The sequence below is a fragment of the Stylophora pistillata genome, chromosome 4, assembly GCF_964205215.1.
Source record: "Stylophora pistillata chromosome 4, jaStyPist1.2, whole genome shotgun sequence".
Lineage (NCBI taxonomy): Eukaryota > Metazoa > Cnidaria > Anthozoa > Scleractinia > Pocilloporidae > Stylophora > Stylophora pistillata.
In genome coordinates, this window is record NC_142522.1 from 31,785,952 (window position 1) to 31,805,785 (window position 19,834).

Sequence of the window (19,834 nt, forward strand, 5' to 3'; positions counted from 1 at the left end):
TTGTCTAAAGAGGTTCATATAGTCCTGTTGCCGTTTAGTGCTGATCCAGCGGGCGAGTAAAATTTGATAAAGAGTAGCAGGTGGAAATTGATATCTCCGGATCAGGATGTTGCTTGGAAACCACGAGTATTTGCGTCGTCACTGAGTTCTCGTCTATACTAAATAAGCGTTAAAATATTGAAGGGCCGCAGCCAGGATGGAACATAGTTGAATTTAAAAACGATCTCTGGCTAAAATGATTAAAGACTACAAGCTTTCGACTGCCCGAACTGCAGTCTTCGACGGGTAAAATGAATGATAAGAAAGCGATGAGAGAATTTAAATAAAGACATGAACTGCGAAATAATGAGAATGTAAATGATTATGAATATTTGTTAAAAAGAATGTTGTATTGTCCAGGTAACGGGCAAGAATTGTTATCTGCGTTAGGTATCACTCTGGTATGCCACGCTTCTAATCAGTGTTTTTCTGGTTCTAAAAGTGCCTGTGTCAATAATTGACGCGTTTTCAAAATCAGTGGCGTGGTTGTTAGACCAGGCGTGATTAGCAATTCTAGAACCTTTGGCCGCAGTTTTGATATTTCTCAAATGTTCTTTTTTTTCGGGTATCAAAAGCTCTACTGGGGCAAGAGTACCATATAACCCCATACATTAATTATGCATTCAGACTAGTAGACTTTGTTTTTAAAGTTTTGTCGTGAAAGACAAAGAAGTGGAATGCATAATTAAATGTATGGGGTTATATGGCACTCTTTCCAAAATTAATTCTAAGAGTAAAAAAAATGGTACTCTTTCCTCTACTGGTTACCCCTATATAACACCACGAACAATTTGCACAGGGAATTTTATACACGACGTTGGTCTGCGATTCCATCGAAGGTCGGAATTTCGGAGCTGGGAACTGTTGTTGCAGAGTGGTAAATGGCTTGTTTACAACTGTGACATCATGTTTTTCGAGGACACGTGTCAAAGGTTCAGTTACTTCTTTGATGTAAGGAAGACAAGCGAAAGATTTGCGTGACTCGGTTGGTTCAACCATCTTGAGAAACATTCCAACAAGTTCCTCTGGGGATACATTTGTTGTTGAGGATCGAGTTTTTCTAATTAAGTTTATGCTTTTTTCCTTCGGAGGAATTGGGTAGATTTAGAGCCCTGTGCAGGAGAGTTGATGCTGTGCTGACCTTGTGTTGTCTGTCGTGTCGTAATGGGAATTAAAATCTAAGTATCTGTCTGTATGAGTGGGCTTTCTGTAAACATCAACAACGATGACTCCATTTCTCCGGGAGACCAGAGTTTCGAGAAAGGAGATCTTTCCGTTACATTCGGTCTCGATGGTAAACGAGATGTTTGTGTCAATTGAATTTAGAGTGTCATGGAAGGCTGAAACATCGTTCTTTCTAATGATGCAAAAACTATCGTCCACGTACCTGTTCCAAATTTTGGGGGGAATGGATGAATTATTGATTGCGGAGTCTTCGATCTCTTCCATGCAAAGATTGGCCCCAACGGGGCTTACCGGACTGCTCATCGCACAGCCTTGGACTTGTTTGTAAATTCTGTCATTGAACACAAAATAGTTGTTGGACAAGGTGAATTGAAGAAGTGTAGTGATATCATCAATGTCCAAATTTGTTCTTGAAGAAAGAGTGGCATCTTGTTCAAGTTTCTTTTTTATGTACATACATGCTTTACCTACAGGGATTGCGGTGAACAGTGACACAACATCAAAAGAGACCAAAACCTCATTATCATCAATCTCTATATCAGATAATTCTTTGGAAAACTACAAAGAGTTGGTAACAGAGTATCCGTTACGATTCTGAAGCGGAAAAAGGATATCCGTTAGAAATTTGGACGTGTTGTAGAGCGCTGAGCCAATACAGGTGACGATGGGCCTCAGCGGGTTCCCTTCTTTATGGTGCTTAACAGAACCGCGAATCGCGTCAGTTGAGTGAAGTTTGCGGTATGTTTCATCTATCTTTAGCTGTCTCTTTAGGGGAAAAAGCATAGCGTTCCGTTCACGTTCAATTCAGCGGAAAGGAGATGTGGAAACTACTTGATAGGTGGATCTGTCGTTGAGTTCTTTTTTCACACTTTTGTGTGAAAAGTAACGAGGCTAATATCCAGCCATCTTGACCGAACAAGCTTGGTTAATAAAGGATTTATTATATTACAAAAAGATTTTGCTTTTTTAAGAATCGAGAAGTGACTTGTTTACTTCGAGAACCAGGAAAGAAAGCCAACTGTGTTTGTAGCACAACAAAGTCACGAGAGTCGTTTCTGCTTTCTTTGTTTGACTGTCTTCTGCTGCTTTTTGCGTTTACATCGCCGAAATTTTTCAAGAATTACGAACGCGCGGAACTCAAATCACCTATTAACTATTAAATGGAAGCGTAAACAATATTTCAAAGGTCTGTCATCGACTCTGACGAAAAAACCCTGAGCGATTCAAGGCTTATTATCAAGCTAAATACAAGAATAAAATAATTCCAACATCTTTGCAATACAACGGAATGAAAGTCTGTGATGCTCAAGAAAAGACAGAACAATTCAACAACTACTTTAATTCAGTTTTCAAGAGAGATGATTGTGTTCCCCTTCATGAGGACTATTTTTTCAGTGACTTTGATAATGACAACCAGTCTTAAGTAAGAAACAATGAATATATGAAGTTCATATATTCTTAATTAACATTACCATCTCACCGTCTATGGTAAGGGAATTTCTGGATCAGCTGATCATGAACACTGGCCAATTCTTGTGGACCAGATGAAATAACATCACGTCTGTTGAAGAAATGCTCAAAATCTTTGTCGATTCCCCTCTGTACCCTGTTCAAGAAACAACTGGACAGCGGCTGTTTCCCAAAAGTATGGAAAGCTGCAAATTTGGTTCCAGTCTTCAAGTCTGACGATAGAGAGATGGTTGAGAACTACAGAGGAATATTGCTGTGTGTCATATCAAAAGTCCTTGAAAAATGTGTGTTCTCATATGTTTTTCCCTTCTTCCAACAACAAATTTACCATCAGCAAGACGGCAAACCTGAACAACCAGTCCCTATGACAAAGGAGAGCACCGAAAGTAATTTAACATATGCAAAATACCCAAAATGAAAGCTTAACTTAGACCAAAGAATCATGAAAACATAATTGACAAAAAAAGAGAAATTCAGGAATGTTTCTTAGCACACTCTTAGCATAAACTTGAAGGAACGCGAAGTAGCCTTAAAATTTATTTGTAGGTTAACAGAAAGAAACTCATATTGCCATCAAAGGAACGTGAATTGCAATAGAGCGACGCACCACCGTCATGTTCCGGACTCTTTTTTCGCAGTTCTTTCTAATTTTGCAAATCTCAGTCCCGATGTTCCTTCCAATTTCGGTCACGTCCATCCGATTTCGACCAATTTTGGACGATACCCCCGATTTCGGATGCCTCCACCAGGCCTCGGCCACCTCCTACCGACTTCTGATTTTCCGTCGTTTTCGGTTTCCTTCGCCCGACTTCAGTTTCCTTCGACCGTTTTCGGACCCCGCTGTCCGATGTCGGTTTCCTCCGAACGTTTTCGAGTACCTACGCCCAAATTTAGGCACCTCCACGCGATTTGGCGCGCCGTCCGTTTTTGCGCGCCATCCGATTTGGCGCACCGTCCAATCTCGTGCGTCTCCGCCCGATTTTGCGCGCCTCCCTCCCATTTCGGGCGACTCCGTCCGATTTTGGTCACTTCCACCCGATTTCAGGCGCCTTCGTTCGTTTTCGGGTGCCTCCACTCTACTTTGGGCGCCTCGGCCCTATTCAGAGCGCGTTCGTCCGAGTTTTGATCCTTCCGTCTGATTTCGTCCTGGAAGTGGCTGACGCTTAGTGGAAATACGATACCATTCAAAAGTTCTAACGATAGTGGAATTTTCAACTAGTATGGAAAACATAAAACTATGAATTTTCAGGGACGTGATGGCCCTGCTCTAAGGGATAGGCTCGTGGATTTAGTGAGAAAGAAGCCGCAATGTCAAGGGATTTGCAAGACCCCCAACCTTTGGTATCAACTGAGTAAACAATGCAACCCTCATTATCAGAGGAAGCCAACAATCGTCGGCGTATTAGTCGCATATTAATCGACAGTGAGGGTCCGTCAAATTGTACTCAAGAACGATCAAATCAGGCGATTGTGACCGACAGTGAGGGTTTAAAACTCGATTTATCGATACTTCAGGAACAATTTGAAGAAAATACAAAGCTTTTGTCCATTATAAATTGCAAAAAGTCAAGGCAAAAATGCTTCTTGTGCCGAATCCTCGATCAGTTACAAGAAGAGATACAAAGCGTTTTTATCCTTTGTTTCCAAAAAAGAACTTGATTAAAAGTTATCTTCATGAACATTCTTGGCAACTGAAGGAGACAAAAATTGTTTTAACAGACGTTTATTCAGACCATTCATCCCCTGAGCTACATTTTCCGGTAGTCCAATTCACATTGGGCGTGACTCTACGGCCCTTTCCTTTCCATTTCACTGCACCATGATGTACCCCATTGCTTTGATGTGTTTGTCTCCAGAGAATATAATCTATTCTCATGATATACAACGTTCAGATTAATCATACTGAGTTTCCATTTGATGATAAATTATTTTCAAATTGTCGTGAGTTTCAAAGAGAACCACGAACACCTCTATGTTGAGTTGTTTTCTTCATATTCACGTAAAATAAAAACAACAACAACAATAACGCTACAACCTCTAGGAGAAACGTAGAGAGTGTTCGAGGACATTGGAACTCCTTCCGGCGAAATGATCATTCAAGCTTTGCGTTGTTGGAAGGTAGGTGATTCACAGATGTGATAAAAATCGGTGTTAACAAATATGTATAAAGGCTGATAGTTTCGAAAGAAACTGTTTGGGGCTGCGTCGGTGGGAGTAACGAAATAATTTGGATATATCAACAAAGTTGAAATGGTAAATTAGCCACCGTAATGATTACAAAAGCTGACGTTTCGAGCGTTAGCCCTTCGTCGGAGCGAATAGAGGAATTGTGGGTTGTGTGTGCTTTTAAAGGCAGAAAATGGAGCTACGTTATTGGTGGGAGCATGGCAACGAGAAAAACATGAATAAATTAGTGGAATGAAAAGCGTTCGTTGATCCCTGTGGGATTTAGACTACCGGTTTGAAAGATGGTAAACCGGTAGTCTAAATCCCACAGGGATCAACGAACGCTTTTCATTCCACTAATTTATTCATGTTTTTCTCGTTGCCATGCTCCCACCAATAACGTAGCTCCATTTTCTGCCTTTAAAAGCACACAACCCACAATTCCTCTATTCGCTCCGACGAAGGGCTAACGCTCGAAACGTCAGCTTTTGTAATCATTACGGTGGCTAATTTACCATTTCAACTTTGTTGATATATCCAAATTATTAACAAATATGTACTGTGTATGGCAGTGGCGTCTAAAATTCGCAATTTACGTATATGTACATGTAGTATTTTGGTATTTGGGGTGACTCTTTCTTAGGATGACAACTCTGTTACTGCCATTAGCTTCAATCGGATATCTTCCACAACTTCCTCTTTCGGTAGGGCCGCAGAAACCTGCAGAAGGTAAAATAAATATAAAAGAACACGGTAAGCCACGCTGTATGATAGAAGACACGTATAAGTCTCCTTCAAATTGCTTCAACTGACAATGTTTGGGATCGAGAGTACTCTAGTTATAGAGTTATAAGAGGCCTGGCAAAACAAGGCTTACTGAACGCTCTGGTTACACAGAATTTGATCAGAATGAGCTTCACTGTTATGAGGTTTTGAGTAATGTAGTCGGGTGGTTTCTTCTGTCCAATCTTCCAGCTGCTGGGGGAGGGGGGGGGGGGAAAGATAAAATGTGGTCTTTTAACCCACTTGTCCCAATAAGTTGGGTGTTAAAATGAAGAAACTTGGCACGAACCCTAGAATTGCCCCACGCTCCCTGAAGTTCAGAACTCGACAAAAGTAACCAAGAAGCGTGACTAAGAGGGAGGTCCTATAGTGCCCCTGATCCCCTTCCCCCCCTTAACGAAATGGTTATTTTTCACGTGAACGATGTACAAACCTCAAAATTCAGGTGTCGAAATAGCACGAATCTGAAGAATCTACACAGCCTGCCTCACTTGGTACTCATCTGACAAAATTTAACTTTCAGTGAAAGTCACTATGGACGACGAAATGACAGTCAGGTAGGTATCCTGGGTGTGACTCGGTATGACCCCACCCCACCCCACCCCGCTCCCACCCCCACCCTTTGCAAAATAGGGAACTTAAGCAGTCACGACGGCAACGCCACGGATGACGTCGATTAAAAAATTAGCTTCTACTTTAAGTTAGAATTTCGAAAATGGCTGCATGTGTTTACCGTCTCCTAGGGCACCAGACCTCAAACTCAACATAACGCATAAAAGTAGCGTTGAGTTCCAAATGTAAATTAAAATAATTTGCCGCCACGGTTTCGGTTCGCAGACGACGCAAATTTTGGTGATTTCACGTTGTTGTTTTGCAAAGGGACGGCTGAAAAATGTACAAAGTTTTAAAACGCACGTGCTGGGCTATTGTTCTGCCAATTAGATCTGTTGTTTTTCCACGTTCTCGTTGCCGTCGCCGTCGTGGTTTGCTGAAATTCCCTAATCCTAGCGACGCTCCTACAACTAGTTGGGTTCTGTCCTGGTGTACCGGTTCACAAGGGAATTACCATTGTTCTTTCTTTGTTTAGGAGTTATCGGTTGGCTATTGTGAATTGTTGGTCTTTTGTATTGGCTCTTATGAACCGGTACACCAGGACAGAACCACCAGTTGTCATTGAATTTCCAAGCAAGTTGGGACAAACACACTCGAGCAAACACGTTTTGCTGCGTATAACCGACGATAAAGGAACACGACGTGCGGGATGTTCTGCATTACGGAATGCATGAAACCTTCCACGTAAAAATTCCAACTTTATCAACCTGGGGAGACAAATAGTCCATTTTACAGTTGTGTGCTTGGTTGCCAAGCCTTTGAATGGGAGTGAGGCTAGGGTTGACCTTGTTATGATACAAACTTTGCTGCCTTTCAAATGTAAATCACTTTGTTATCATGCTAGGTAGATACAGGTCTCTATCACAACAAGGTCACCTTCAGCCTCACTCTTCATCATTGGCTTGGTAACTAAGTACACAAATGTAAAATGGCCTATTGACCGAGTCCATCAAGTACAAACCTTGAGTGCTTTGTCAGAGTCTCCCAAACTATCACTCATCGGTCGTGTGTTTCCATTGTAAACCTCCAGTTTCGTTTTCCATGTGTCTTCGGTGTCATCTTCTCTCTCTGAAGTTTCTCCTCTCACCTTCAGAACTCGTTCTATCTCCGCATCCTCGCCTTCTATAAAAATTATTCTGTTGTAATCGGATACCTGCAAAATAAAAAAATAATACAATAAGAACACAGTCATCTTCTCAATTCCGTGTCTTCAATTACTCCAATTGAGAAACCTTAATCTATGTACCCTCCGCGGGTGTCGTCCTTTCACCCTGAGTAAGGTTACCTTTCGGCTTTATTCTTCTAATTTCTTGGCGAGGAATTGTCCTCGTAGAATCTAGTAAAGCCATATTGCTTATTATAAAGTATTTTTCTTGCTACGGGGTTACGGTTGGACGCACACCGTGACACACTCGACTGACGTGATTTCGTGACCCAATTTTTTGTTCTCTCCACACTTTAAGGCCATTTGTAGTTGGCCCCAACTTGGGATCTATTTCATAATCGTTCTGCGCTACCATTGTGCATGCGCCCCTTTAATTGCCTAAACGCCTGAAACTTGCTAATAGTCCATTTTACAGTTTTTGCTTGGTTGCCAAGCCTTTGAATTGGGGTGAGGCAAAGGGTGACCTTGTTATCAAAGGCTTGGCAAGTGAGAACACAACTGAGTGTGCTGTCACGAGTGCTGTCACGAGTGCTGTCACTGGCGATACTTAATTAAGCTTACGTCACCTTTTGTTTAAACTGATCGAGCTGTTCCTCTGTTCTTGGGTAGCCGTCTATGCAGTAACCATTTAAATTCTTTTCTTCTCTCTCAAGCATCTTCGTCAAAAGTAATAACACAAGATCCTAAAAGGCACAGAGCAGAGAATTACAATCTCTTCTAAGCATCTTGAATTAAGAAAAATCAGAACCAAAACTGTGTTGAGGTAAATAGTATGCTTAGAGAGCGTAAACGTTTTCAATTTCCAACAATTAACAGAGCAGTGCAGACACGCCACAGTTAACAATCTTGAAAAGTTTAGCTTAACATTTTCAGCCACGTTAACTGTTGAGAATCAAATCTGACCTCCTCAATCGTGAAGCGTTTACTTTCACTTTTTGTTCCTTTTATACATAGTCTACTTGCCTACTTAAGCTGCTTTCTTTGACGCGGAAATGGACTCAAAACTTCAAGGAATGAGCTCCTTTACAGTAACGTATAAAACTAAACTGCTAACTGAAAGCTAGATTTGTTAACAAACACGTACCGTCTTCTTATTTTTAAACAGTTCGATTCTAGTGCGCGTGGTTAAACCAAAAGCAATCACACCGGCCAATCAGGAAAAAGGGAACCACAGGGAGCCAATGCGAACTCAAGAAAACCCGATGTGCACTTCTCTATGCGCGAAAATATGCGCGTAACCGAGGCGCGTTTTAAGTTTAGTTTTGCATCCGATTGGTCGAGGGAATGGCGCGATCTTAAAAAAAAAAAAAAAAAAAAAAAAAAGAAGCAGCTTGCATTAACCGATGCATTTACAGACTATTTTCAACACTCAATTGAAAAATTGCAATAATCATTAAAAAAAAAGACAAAACAAAACAAAAACAAAGTGTATCTGCATACCGTAGCTACTAACATTCCCGTCTTAATGGCTTCACTGATTGATTGGCCTTGTTCTGTCTCCTGTTTCGCCTCTTCTCTTAAGATGAGGCCGACCGACAAATGTGTCCTTCCTGTCGCTTCAGCTAATGTTCGAGCCAAGTCTGCCTTTCCCGCTCCGGGCGGACCTAAGGCGACAAACAATATCACTACTGAGTACATCACTGCATTGACTGATTAGCGATTGCACGATTGTTTCTGTGGATAAGTTCTAAACCTAGAGAGCGGCAAAGATCTTTATGATATTGTTACTTGCGGCTCCCGCTGGGCGTGGCCAAGGGAAGGGGTCTAAGGTTGCACTTAAACTCCCCTCCGGATCGCGATTTACCAAAACAAAACTATAGCACGCTACTTTAATAGTTTAACTTGTCATCTAAATCACACTTATGAACAACGTGCTGCGTTAATGGTAACCGATATATAAGGCGCCCTCAAGAGTCAGTACAAACCACAAGGCAATCACAGATCAGAATACCTGTAATAAACGTGACATCATAGTCGTGAAGTGATGTTGTTTTACGGTTTGGAAGATTTTCAAAGATGTTGCTGACTTCAGTGAAGACATCATCGGGTGAACCTTCGGCCAATATCTAAGAAATAACCATGGAAACCAATGCTTACAACAGTGATTCTCACACCAGTAAATAATAGAGTGTAGGTAAGTAACGTTCCCTTGACTTACAGTAACAAAGACAGAACATCTCGATGGGAAGTCGAAAAAATAAGCATGCGTCTTAGCCATTGCCGGAAGATTTTGGCTTTAAGCTCGCTGCGACTGGTTGTGCACGTTCACGAAAAGTTTATCAGTGAACCAATCACAGAGCACAGGAGAACAAAACAAAAGCGACCCATGAGCACTTTCGGCACCCAAAGCTTATTGGCCAAAAACTAGAACACTTGTATAATTCTACCATGACAATTAATAAGCACCTTCTTCACTTTATTTTGTGACTCGTAGTATTCAATGACTGGCTTTGTTTCGTTGTCGAAAGTTTCCAGTCTTTTTACGATTGTCTCTTCGTTGTCATCTACACGACCACTTGTTTCTCCTCGCGCCAAAAGCCGCCGTTTCATTGTCTCGGAGGAACACTCGAAGTACAGCACAAACTCGCAAGCCGCGATCTATTAAGAAAAAAAGTAGAATGCTACTCAGTTTTGAGGCACACACTACACAAACAATAAAAATTTGCCATACTCACTTCGTTTTCAAATTCTTTTCCTTGTTCCATTTCCCTGGGAAACCCATCAACGATGAATCCTTTAGTGTTCGGAATGTTCACCATGGCAACCCGTAATAACTCCAGAATCACCCTCTGAATAGCAACGAGATGAGCCACTTGGTTAGATTGGTGCACCAGTTACACCATGCCCTGCAGCCTCTCCCCGTTTGCCAAGATCGCTTGCGCAACGCGAAATCTACTCACAACAATTCACTTTGGCGTACAGCGCTCTTACTACAACAAGAAATATCACCTTAGGGCGCTCTTGAGTTAAAACCAAAGCATTCAAAATGGCCAAACAGAACAAAGGAAAGTAGTATAAGGAGCCCGTCAGGACTCAAAGTGAAAAAAAGTAAACTGCATAAAGCGCGCTAGGAAAAACAAGAGTGACCGACTCAGCTGCAACACTTGGAGTTTTGCATCTGATCAATGAAAAGGGTGGACACGAGTTTTCTAGACAAGTGACTGAGTAATATAAAGAGATACTAATGTAATCCTGCATTTCTTTCGACAATGCATTGCTTTGCTGAGAAGATGCCCTCAGCTGAGAGTAGAAGATCATTTAAAGCGATTTCCAACATGAAATCTACTTCACTTCAAATACCTCGAGCTCCCACAATCTTGCCTGAACATTATTTGAAAATTACCCTATTTCCTAACGACGCTTGCATTTTCCCTCTCTTTACTCTAATCATAATGCGAATTGACAAAAATAGCCATCACTAACCGTAGGAATCAGTTCCCCTTTCTGCATGATTTGTATTAACTCCTTACTTCTTTGGGAGTCAGACTTGACCTCTTCTCTGAGTAAATCTCCTGTTGACAGATGTGTATAACCGAATTTTTCCACAATACGCTGGCATTGAGTTCCTTTGCCTGATCCAGGACCACCTGACCACAAAATCAACAAAGAAAAGTAAACATCAAACAATAAAAATAAATCTTAGAATTACTAAATTAACCGCTCTGCTAGAGGGGCGTTTCACGGCTAATGAGATACAATAAAATAATCACTAAAATAAGTAAAAATAGACCGGTTTAAAACCTCAACCAGAAGGAGGCGGATCAGTTTGCCTGTTTACGTAATGCAGCCAGGGGCCATTTGGTAACAGCTTGTGGAACGTGAACCCAAGACCAAAGTGGAAGATTGGTAGAGAAAAACTCCACCGCCTACCGTGCGAAGCTTGTTTCTTGTTCTTGCCGACCAAACCGCAACGTTCGATAGAACACACACTCACACCCTTTCTGTTGAAGCCTGTTATGAGGACTAACACTGATACAACCAGGTTTGACAAAGTCAATAAACATCAGTTTGGCTTACCTATGACGAATATAACCCGAACATTCAACAATCCTTTGCCATCGGTTTTCGCGATACTGTCGTCCATAAGCGGAATAAATTCTTCGGCAACAATAGGCTGTTCAAATACAGGGTTCCTTGAATACTCGTCTTCTTCTTCCTTCTTCTTTTTCTTCTTTCGTCGTAACCTGATCGGTTTTCCGTCCACAACTCGGGACAAGTCGTCAACGGCTTCGGCAAGGTCGTCATACTCGGAATCATCACCACTCTCTGCTTTTTTAACTTGAAAAAAAAAATATTTGAAAAGGTTAAAGATCAGATACAAATAGACTTCTTTAGTTTATACACAGCCCCTAGTCAGTCTCATAAAAAATGTGATCAAATAATACTGTGCACAGAGCCAATCCAATGAAACGGACAAATTGTGCAGGAATTCCTCTAACTTGGGAAACAATCAATTTTGATCTTTTTAGGGAGGTACAGTTAATTTAGTAGTCTGAATTGAACAGGTGTTGCTTTACTTCGCTGCAATAGGTCCTGACGACGCGCCACGTTGCGACTTCGAAACTTGAGGTCATTTCAAGTTCCCATTGGTTCCTTCTGACTGAGAGTATTACTAAGGTTTTCACTCATAGTAAACCACACTTAGCATGTACATTAGCAATTAATACGTTTCTTAATTTTCCTTTTTAAGACTTGCGTCAAAAAAGTCTACCTTTCTTTCTTCTCTTCTTTTCAAGTTTAGGAAGGTCTCCAAAAATTGCACAAACATCCACAAAGACCTCATCCACAGAACGTGTGGCGTCCACCTGGACGCAAAATACAAGCAGAACGGGTCAGAAATCTTGCACCTAACTAAACTTCAAATGCAGCAACTGATAATAATAACTTCCAAATTCCAATCGCAAAGAACAATTCTTCTTTTTACGGAGCAGAACCGTGTAAATGTTCCGACCACTTCCCTCAACCAACTATTAATTGACGATCGACCTCCTAAAATGTTACCACTTTGAACTCTACCTATGCACAGGAAGCTTTGAGTACTGGTGATTGTAGCAGTGTGCAGGATGCTTGTTGCACATGAAATCTGTAGATCTGACCTAGTTATCTAACGTAGAGCATCAGACTGCGAAATTCGAAGATCTGAGGTCCATCAGAGAAACAAGAACGAGGGGAGTCAATTCAGTCCATAACTTTACGAGTGATCAAAAAAATCGGACACGCGATTAGCAAGAGTTCGATTTGTGAGTCGAGTATGATTGCGCATAGAACTGGGTGACAAAAAGTCCTATTGGCGATAAATAAAAAACTACAGAATACAAGCTTGACGCGTAAACTGTTTCACGAGTGCTCAAATCGGCAGGTGATAATCAACCGAAGTTAAATAGTTTTGTTGTAGTTTTGATTAATGATGGTGATGCAGGACTCAGATTCTTCCTTCGTTCCTACACTGTTGTCAAATATAGACTATCTTTCGTCACTCGACATACTCGTTTAACTTTGTTCTTCTCTTCATATTTCTCCAGCACTGGCACAGTCTTTTCCATAAAAGTCCTGAATCGTTTCTTGATTGTCTCAGCGTTATCATCAACCCTTCCACTGGTCTCTCCTCTTTTGATAAGTCTCTCCTCCATAACCTCCTCGCTGCATTCAAAGAACAGGATAAAGTGGCACTCTGCTACCTGCAAACAAAACAAATGATCAAATGCTCAGTTTGCCAATGGCTAGATTGTGTAGAAAAATGCTTCAGCTAAGCACAGAGAATTGACAACCACAATGAAGGCTGCTTGGTTTATGTTAATCGAGCGGTACATGTAAAGATCTACAAGAACTGAGTTAGTCTTCGACTGGGAAAAAATTTTGTTTAATGCAAGATGCGTCACCAAACCCTCTCGCGGATACTACTACGTTTAAGTATCCTTTTGGAGTTTTCATTCATTAGATTTAGCGTACGTCGCACAATACGAGTATAAAGTCCTAAACTAATGGAGCCAGCAGCGGTAACTGAGGAAACTATAAAGCAATTCAGTTCGTGCGTATTCTGATTTTCGTTCCGCTTTAAGCCGTAATCACATGTTTTCTATTTGGTCAGAGCTCTAAGTCATGATGCACAGTAAAAAAACATACCTTAAGATGGAAAGTTTCAAGAAAATACACTGAGGAAGGATTGTTGGTTTATTTCACCTCCCATGAAAGTTGCCATACACTCACCAAAATCTGTCACGGATCATTTCTCCATTTCGTTTAGATGGGACACGAGAACGTCACAAGGGTCAAGTAAACCAATCGAAGGGTGGTTTTTAAAACCTGGCTACATTACCTTGTAGTCTGCACCTACTACATAAATGATCTGGGTCTCAAGCTTGCGATTATATATTCGGCGTGTCCAATGACTTACCTCGTCTTCAAACTGTACACCTTGAGAAATTTCACGAGGAAAACCATCAATAAGAAATCCAGGTGAGTCTGGATGCTTCAACATGGCATCCTTCAAAAGTTGAATTACTACTTCCTGTAACATAACAATGCAAAATGTGAGGAAAGGAAGCTCGCCAGAGAAACAAATTATGAATTTGAGTTGCGCATCAAACTTGCTTTGTAGGTTTTCATCTCTTTTGCTTTAAAAACAGCTAGAAAAATCTAACCGCCACCCCTAAACCTTGTTATGCATGACAAACAAAAAGAATAGTGAAGCAGGGGCTAGTCAAACTGATTATAACTTGTTTCTGTTTCAGCTTCCCCCAGATCTTCTCTCTTGTATCCTCTTCAAACACCCTGAGTAGAATACTATCTTCCCAGATTGTTAGTTTGGTGATAAGAAAAAGAGGGAAATTAAAGGAAATCCTGACCACAGCCCTTCCCATCTCTGCATACTTTTTCACTACTTTTTTTTAAATTTTACACACGTGTAGCATGCAACGATCTACACCATCGACTCCGTAAAAATCCAACTTTACTCAGGATGCAGAAAAATTCAATTTCCAAGTAAAAAGTTTACAACTGGTTTGACTCTCAAATTTCAATTGGTTCCTTTCTAAATTATTCATGAAGAGATGACGGAATTTGAGAATAAAGCAACCGAGATAGAACACCTATGGATGGAATGAAAACGTAGGCGTCGGCTCGCAAGACATACCTGAGGAACAAGATTGCCTTCCTCCATTACTTTCGCAAGTTTTTGTCCTCTTTCTCCGCCTCCTTCAATCTCCGCTCGTAATAAATCTCCCGTCGACAAGTGAGTGTAACCAAACTTCTCCACAATGCGACTACACTGAGTTCCTTTACCAGATCCAGGACCACCTGAGGACCAAAGGAGAACGATTAGAAGCCCATAGGCGGCATTTGCAAACGCGTGGGAGCACGTGACACGTGGAGGCACGTGTTTGTTTGACACGCCCAAAATATTGAAAATGAGATGTGAGATGCAATACCTAAAACAAAGACGATCCTTTGGCCTGAGAACTCTACAAACTCGTACTCATCTTCTTCTTCGTTGCTAACAACCTTCTTCTTCTTCTTTCTTCTAATTGTCTGAGCTTGCTTTGGAGGTAGTGCCCCAAATAGGGCTCGCACTTCTGTAAAGACCTCATCCACGCTACGATTCGCATCAATCTGAAGTCAAAATTCAATGGTTAGTGTTTATACAATTTTGTCTAGTTAACTGAGCACTGTGTACGACTTTTCCAGTATACAAAGTTTCTGCTTCTATCTACATTCGACCATGAACTCTCTATCAAAGAAAATTTACCGAACACCACGATATAGAATCTCTGTTTTTCATATACTACCTTCGTCAGCAAAAGAACTGAAAATGGAAAGAAATATGCTAAATATGACATGCAGGCTCTGACCTTTTTCACTTTACTGAGATCTTCATAATGTCCGATAACAGGCAATGTCTTCTCAACGAACGTTGTGAAACGTTTTTTGATCGTCTCGACGTTGTCATCAGGCCGCTCGCTTGTCTCACTTCGCTTAAGTAATCGCTGTTCCATGACTTCCTCGCTGCACTCGAAAAAAAGTAGGAAGTCACTTTCCACAACCTGTCGTTACAACAAAACAGTGAATCATTAGATAAAGTTTGACTTCTAGTGGTTCCACTTCAACAAGTAGAAATAATTTCATGAGTTACATTAGTTGCAAGATACTCATGTTTGGCTTATCACAATTAAAAGCATGCCCCCATCCACCAAAAGAAGTTAACTGATAAGGGTATGGGGGACTCCCATATTGTCCAGAAAAAGTAATAACTTGCAAAAATCAAAGAAATGGAAACTTCTAATGCTTGGAGGTGATAGTGGAGGAAACAGTTTGAAGAGATGGAGAAAAAAAGAGGAAAAATTCCATTATATAGAGGGTTGATGGATACCAACATACAACTCACGTGAATTTGAGACTAAATTGTCCAAAGGAGGTCCTCATATGAAGGGTTTCCCTTTAGTCTGGGTATCACAAATGCAATGATTGCTTTTGAAAAGTGGTTGGGATCATATCAAAATATCAAGAGGAAAATGAGTTTTGTTCAATTCTTATGCCATTGTTCTCTCTCTGAGAAGTCCCAAAGAACATACTGAAGGTAGCATAGAAACCTCTTAGAGGTCAAAGGAGTTTACAACCAAAACTGTATATGTAATTTAATTAGAGTACTGTATGCAACACAAATTAAACCAAGGTAGACTGACCTCTTGTTCAAATTGCAATCCTTGCTGAATTTCTCTTGGAAAGCCATCAATGAGAAATCCTGGGCAATCCTTGCGTTGTCTCATAGCATCTCTCAACAGTTCAATTGTGATCTCCTTATACAAAGAAATGGGAACATATTACACCTGCATTAAAGAAACTTCATTGGCTACCTGTTAAGTATCGCATTATCTTCAAAATACTTCTACTTGTCTATAAAGGTCTACATGGCTTTGCTCCAACTTATATTGCTGAACTGATGCATCAAAGGAATTATGGCTCTCGTGTACTGCGTTCCTCATCACAAATGCTCCTGATGGTTCCAAGAACATTTCGAAAGAACTATGGTGACCATGCCTTCTCCATTGCCGGTCCCAAGCGTTGGAACGATTTACCATATAGACCACTTTCATAAATGACTGCTGGATTAATATTCTTTTGTTTAAATTTAAATTAGCCTTTCTGGCCTCGTTCTCCAGTACAAAATTCAAAAGAATACATTATCTCAAGCGAGACCAGAAAGGCTAATTTGAATTTAAACAAAAGAATATTAATCCGGCAGCCATTTTTGAAAGTGGTCAATTCCCTGAAAACATCTGAATCTGTTGCAATTTTCAAGAAGAACCTTAAAACATACTTATTCAAAGACGCTTTTTAATTTACAATTTTTTATAATTTAATTGCTATTTTAATTAGTCTACAACTTTGTAAAGCGCTACGGAGAACTAGTCAAGCTTAGTGCTATATAAATGCTTTTTTATTATCATTATTATTTATTATTATACGTTATAAACAAAATGGTAAATATAAAGATTCAATGGAGAGTCCATGTTATGCTGACAATGAAGATAATTATTTTAATGTTACATACATACTTCTGATAAACCAGCTAGTTTAATTAAGGCAGCCTGTTGTGTATTCAGTTTGGTAAACTTTGCATTAGTTTTAAATTTTAACACTTTTTTCATTTCCTATTTCATTTTGTACCTAATCTGGTTCCAGAAAATAAACATTCCCCCAGAGAGAGGGGGTGTCTCAAAAAAAAACCAAAGTTTTGAAGAAAGGTCTAGTGAACCAATACTCAAATTCCATTGAGGTAGGAGAGGTTTAAATAAACCAAACCTTTTTACAAGGGTATCAAGATTTTCTAAAATTAGTGAACAGAGAATAATAACTGCCTGAAAGTTCCACTATTAAATCATATAAATTTATTCATTAGTCAGGCAATTTTAATTGTTTAAATTATTTGCTGTTTCATATTGAATTTATTACCTGAGGAACAAGTTTTCCCTCCTTCATGATACCTTCAATCATGTGTCCCCTTTCGTTTTCCTTTGCCACCTCCTGTCTGAGGAGGTCACCCGCTGATAAATGAATATAACCAAATTCCCCAACAATCCGTGCACATTGTGTTCCTTTACCTGAGCCTGGTCCCCCTGTGGTCAAAACAGAACAAATGCATTTCTTAGGGACACTAGATAGATCAAGGACAGGGGACAGCAGTCATTAAGTCCTATCAGAATTCAATTCCATAAGAAATAGATGACAAATGGTTGTTCAAAAAAACCATTCACGCACTTGAAAGTTGAAAATTGGCAAATGGGAGGTTTTTTTTATCTTTTTTTAACATACCTGTAGCTCAATGAATCATTATGATTAATTGAATTGGAAAAACAAAAAAATGGCTTGAATGAGGTATCAAACTTTTTATGAGAATATCCAGTAACCTACTGATAGCTGATTCCCTTACCAAGAACAAACACAATCCTTTGACCAGAAAACTCAACCTCCACCTCCTCCTCAGATTCAGATGTCAAAATGTTTCTCTCCGTCAACTCCTTGTCATCATCATCAATAGATGGACGAGCAGTTCCGTTAATTGGAGGTAGAGGTTGTTTCTGTTTCATTTCTGGTTCAGTGGTAAATGTGCGAATTTCATCTCTTGCTTCAGATTTGATAGGACCATCTGTTTTTGGGATAGGCGGCAGGGGCTTCTTGCTGACATCAAGGAAGGAGTTCCACTTAATATCCTTTTCTGTTTTAGCAAGAGAAATGCAATTTTCTAAGAAAGCCAAGTGATCCTCAGGCTTGTGATACAGCAGGCCAGTCAGCATTCCCTTTAAATATAAAAATGTTATTTGTCACATTTTGGATCATGATATTGGTCAAGTTCCTCCTAAACATTTTGAGGGCATCTTGAAGCTTATGGTCAAAATAAATTTACAATGTTGGAAAGCTATTTCTGACAATCACAAAGAACAAGAACAAGAACAAAGCTTGTGTACTTAAAAACAGGAGAAGCCCAGATCATATATTTCAACTATATCTCACTTGCCTGTTAACCTTGCTTCACAAAGTTGAAATGTTTAACAAAGAAATTTTCATGTTTTCCAATTTCCCAAATGATTTTCAAGAGACAAAACAAAGGCATGCAAGTCATCAATACACAGACTTCTTTTCAAATACGTATTAGTCTATAAAATATACATCATTTATGCATTTAAATATTACAGCAGCTGAATCTAAACATGTTTTACAACGAATCAATCAATATTGGAAAGACACCGAATACGTTCAATGCAACACATCATGAATTCGGAAATTCGGTTTATTTATTTGCTTTCTCCTTTGTCGGACGTCTTTTGTTGTTTTGAATAGATATTTAAAACAGCAAAAAGAGGCTAAATTTATCACCTCTGAAACGCTGTACGATTGCTTACATGGCAGCTGTCGAAGAATGGATAAACAGATACTCTTTTACAAAATGAATTAAAAGCAGAGCTAGAGACTTATGGTATTATCAGGAACAAATCTGAAAATATATCCATGTCAGTGCCAATATTTTAAGAGTAAAATAAAAAAAAAAAAAACATCGATCTACCACAATTAATTAGTTTGCAATGTTTGTGAGGGGTTTCGATAGCAAGGTAAAACAAAGGAAACCGATCGACGATCATGTATCCTATTCTACCTGTTCCATATCGAATAATCATGTCTTGGCTTACAGAGGGTAGAACCTGTCCATTTTATTCCATGAAAAAAAAAAAAAAAAAAGCAGTCCACTTAACCACTTCTAATTTGACCTCAGTTAATTTAACGAAAAGTTTTCGATCTTTACCTGCTGCTAATACATGCCATCCGTTTGCGCGCAATTTGCGCTGTCAATTTACTACAAGAGTGCAACAAAGAAGCACACGCTAAGTTTAATTCTAGAGGACAACGATGCTTGGAAATTTCAAATTTTTAAAATCAGATGGAACTTAATTTGTGCGTCCCTTAGATTTGTGAATGAAGATCCTGAGATTAATAAACGTTGTAGTAAAGCTAAAATATTGCCCACTGATTCTCGCGCCTTTCTCGAAGTCAAATTTACCTCAAAAAGCTGATGAACCTCCGTCTTCGCCATGTATTCTTTACTTTCCTCCGCCGTCATGATTCGCGTTTTTCCCTTAAATGTTTACATAAAGTCTCCGTCTCTGTAAACCACTCTTCGATCGAAGGTTCTAATCGAATGACTGGTGTTCGAACGTTGTTATGACAACATGATAATTGACTCAAGATTAGAGCCAGTTGTCATGAGTCGGAAATCGTTGGTACTTCGGTCCTAACTTCGGGCAGTGTTTTTTTTTTTTTTTCTATTTAAGAAATAAATTAAAGTAGTGAGAGTATGTAGGATAGAACAAATAGATTTATATTTAGTATTTAAAAGAAACAATCTGTATGGGATATACCAGAAAA

At 39.8% G+C, this 19,834-nt stretch overlaps 1 protein-coding gene and 1 pseudogene across 1 annotated transcript; both read right to left on the bottom strand.

Moving 5' to 3' along the window:
* Positions 1-3,310, bottom strand: part of LOC148733360 (uncharacterized) — a 5,179-nt pseudogene extending 1,869 nt beyond the window's left edge.
* Positions 3,311-4,401: 1,091 nt separating this feature from the next.
* On the bottom strand, positions 4,402-19,627 carry LOC111338195 (adenylate kinase isoenzyme 5-like). Its single transcript, XM_022944630.2, has 19 exons — positions 19,470-19,627; positions 17,847-18,213; positions 17,369-17,532; positions 16,099-16,212; positions 15,268-15,459; positions 14,848-15,028; positions 14,553-14,716; positions 13,815-13,928; positions 12,907-13,098; positions 12,132-12,225; positions 11,438-11,698; positions 10,844-11,007; positions 10,096-10,209; positions 9,827-10,018; positions 9,372-9,486; positions 8,861-9,024; positions 7,987-8,103; positions 7,217-7,408; positions 4,402-5,580 (listed from the first exon to the last, which is right to left on the bottom strand). The coding sequence occupies exons 1-19, from the start codon at positions 19,527-19,529 to the stop codon at positions 5,500-5,502; spliced, it is 3,042 nt and encodes a 1,013-aa protein (XP_022800365.2). The 5' UTR covers positions 19,530-19,627; the 3' UTR covers positions 4,402-5,499.
* Between the last annotated feature and the right edge of the window lie 207 nt (positions 19,628-19,834).

Excerpts from the sequence above, each read along its gene's own strand:
- LOC111338195 (XM_022944630.2), bottom strand. The coding sequence starts at position 19,529 with ATGACGGCGGAGGAAAGTAAAGAATACATGGCGAAGACGGAGGTTCAT. Across the intron at positions 13,929-14,552 it reads AAGGCAATCTTGTTCCTCAG|GAAGTAGTAATTCAACTTTT; the intron begins GTATGTCTTGCG and ends GTTATGTTACAG. Across the intron at positions 10,019-10,095 it reads GAAAAGAATTTGAAAACGAA|ATCGCGGCTTGCGAGTTTGT; the intron begins GTGAGTATGGCA and ends TTTTCTTAATAG.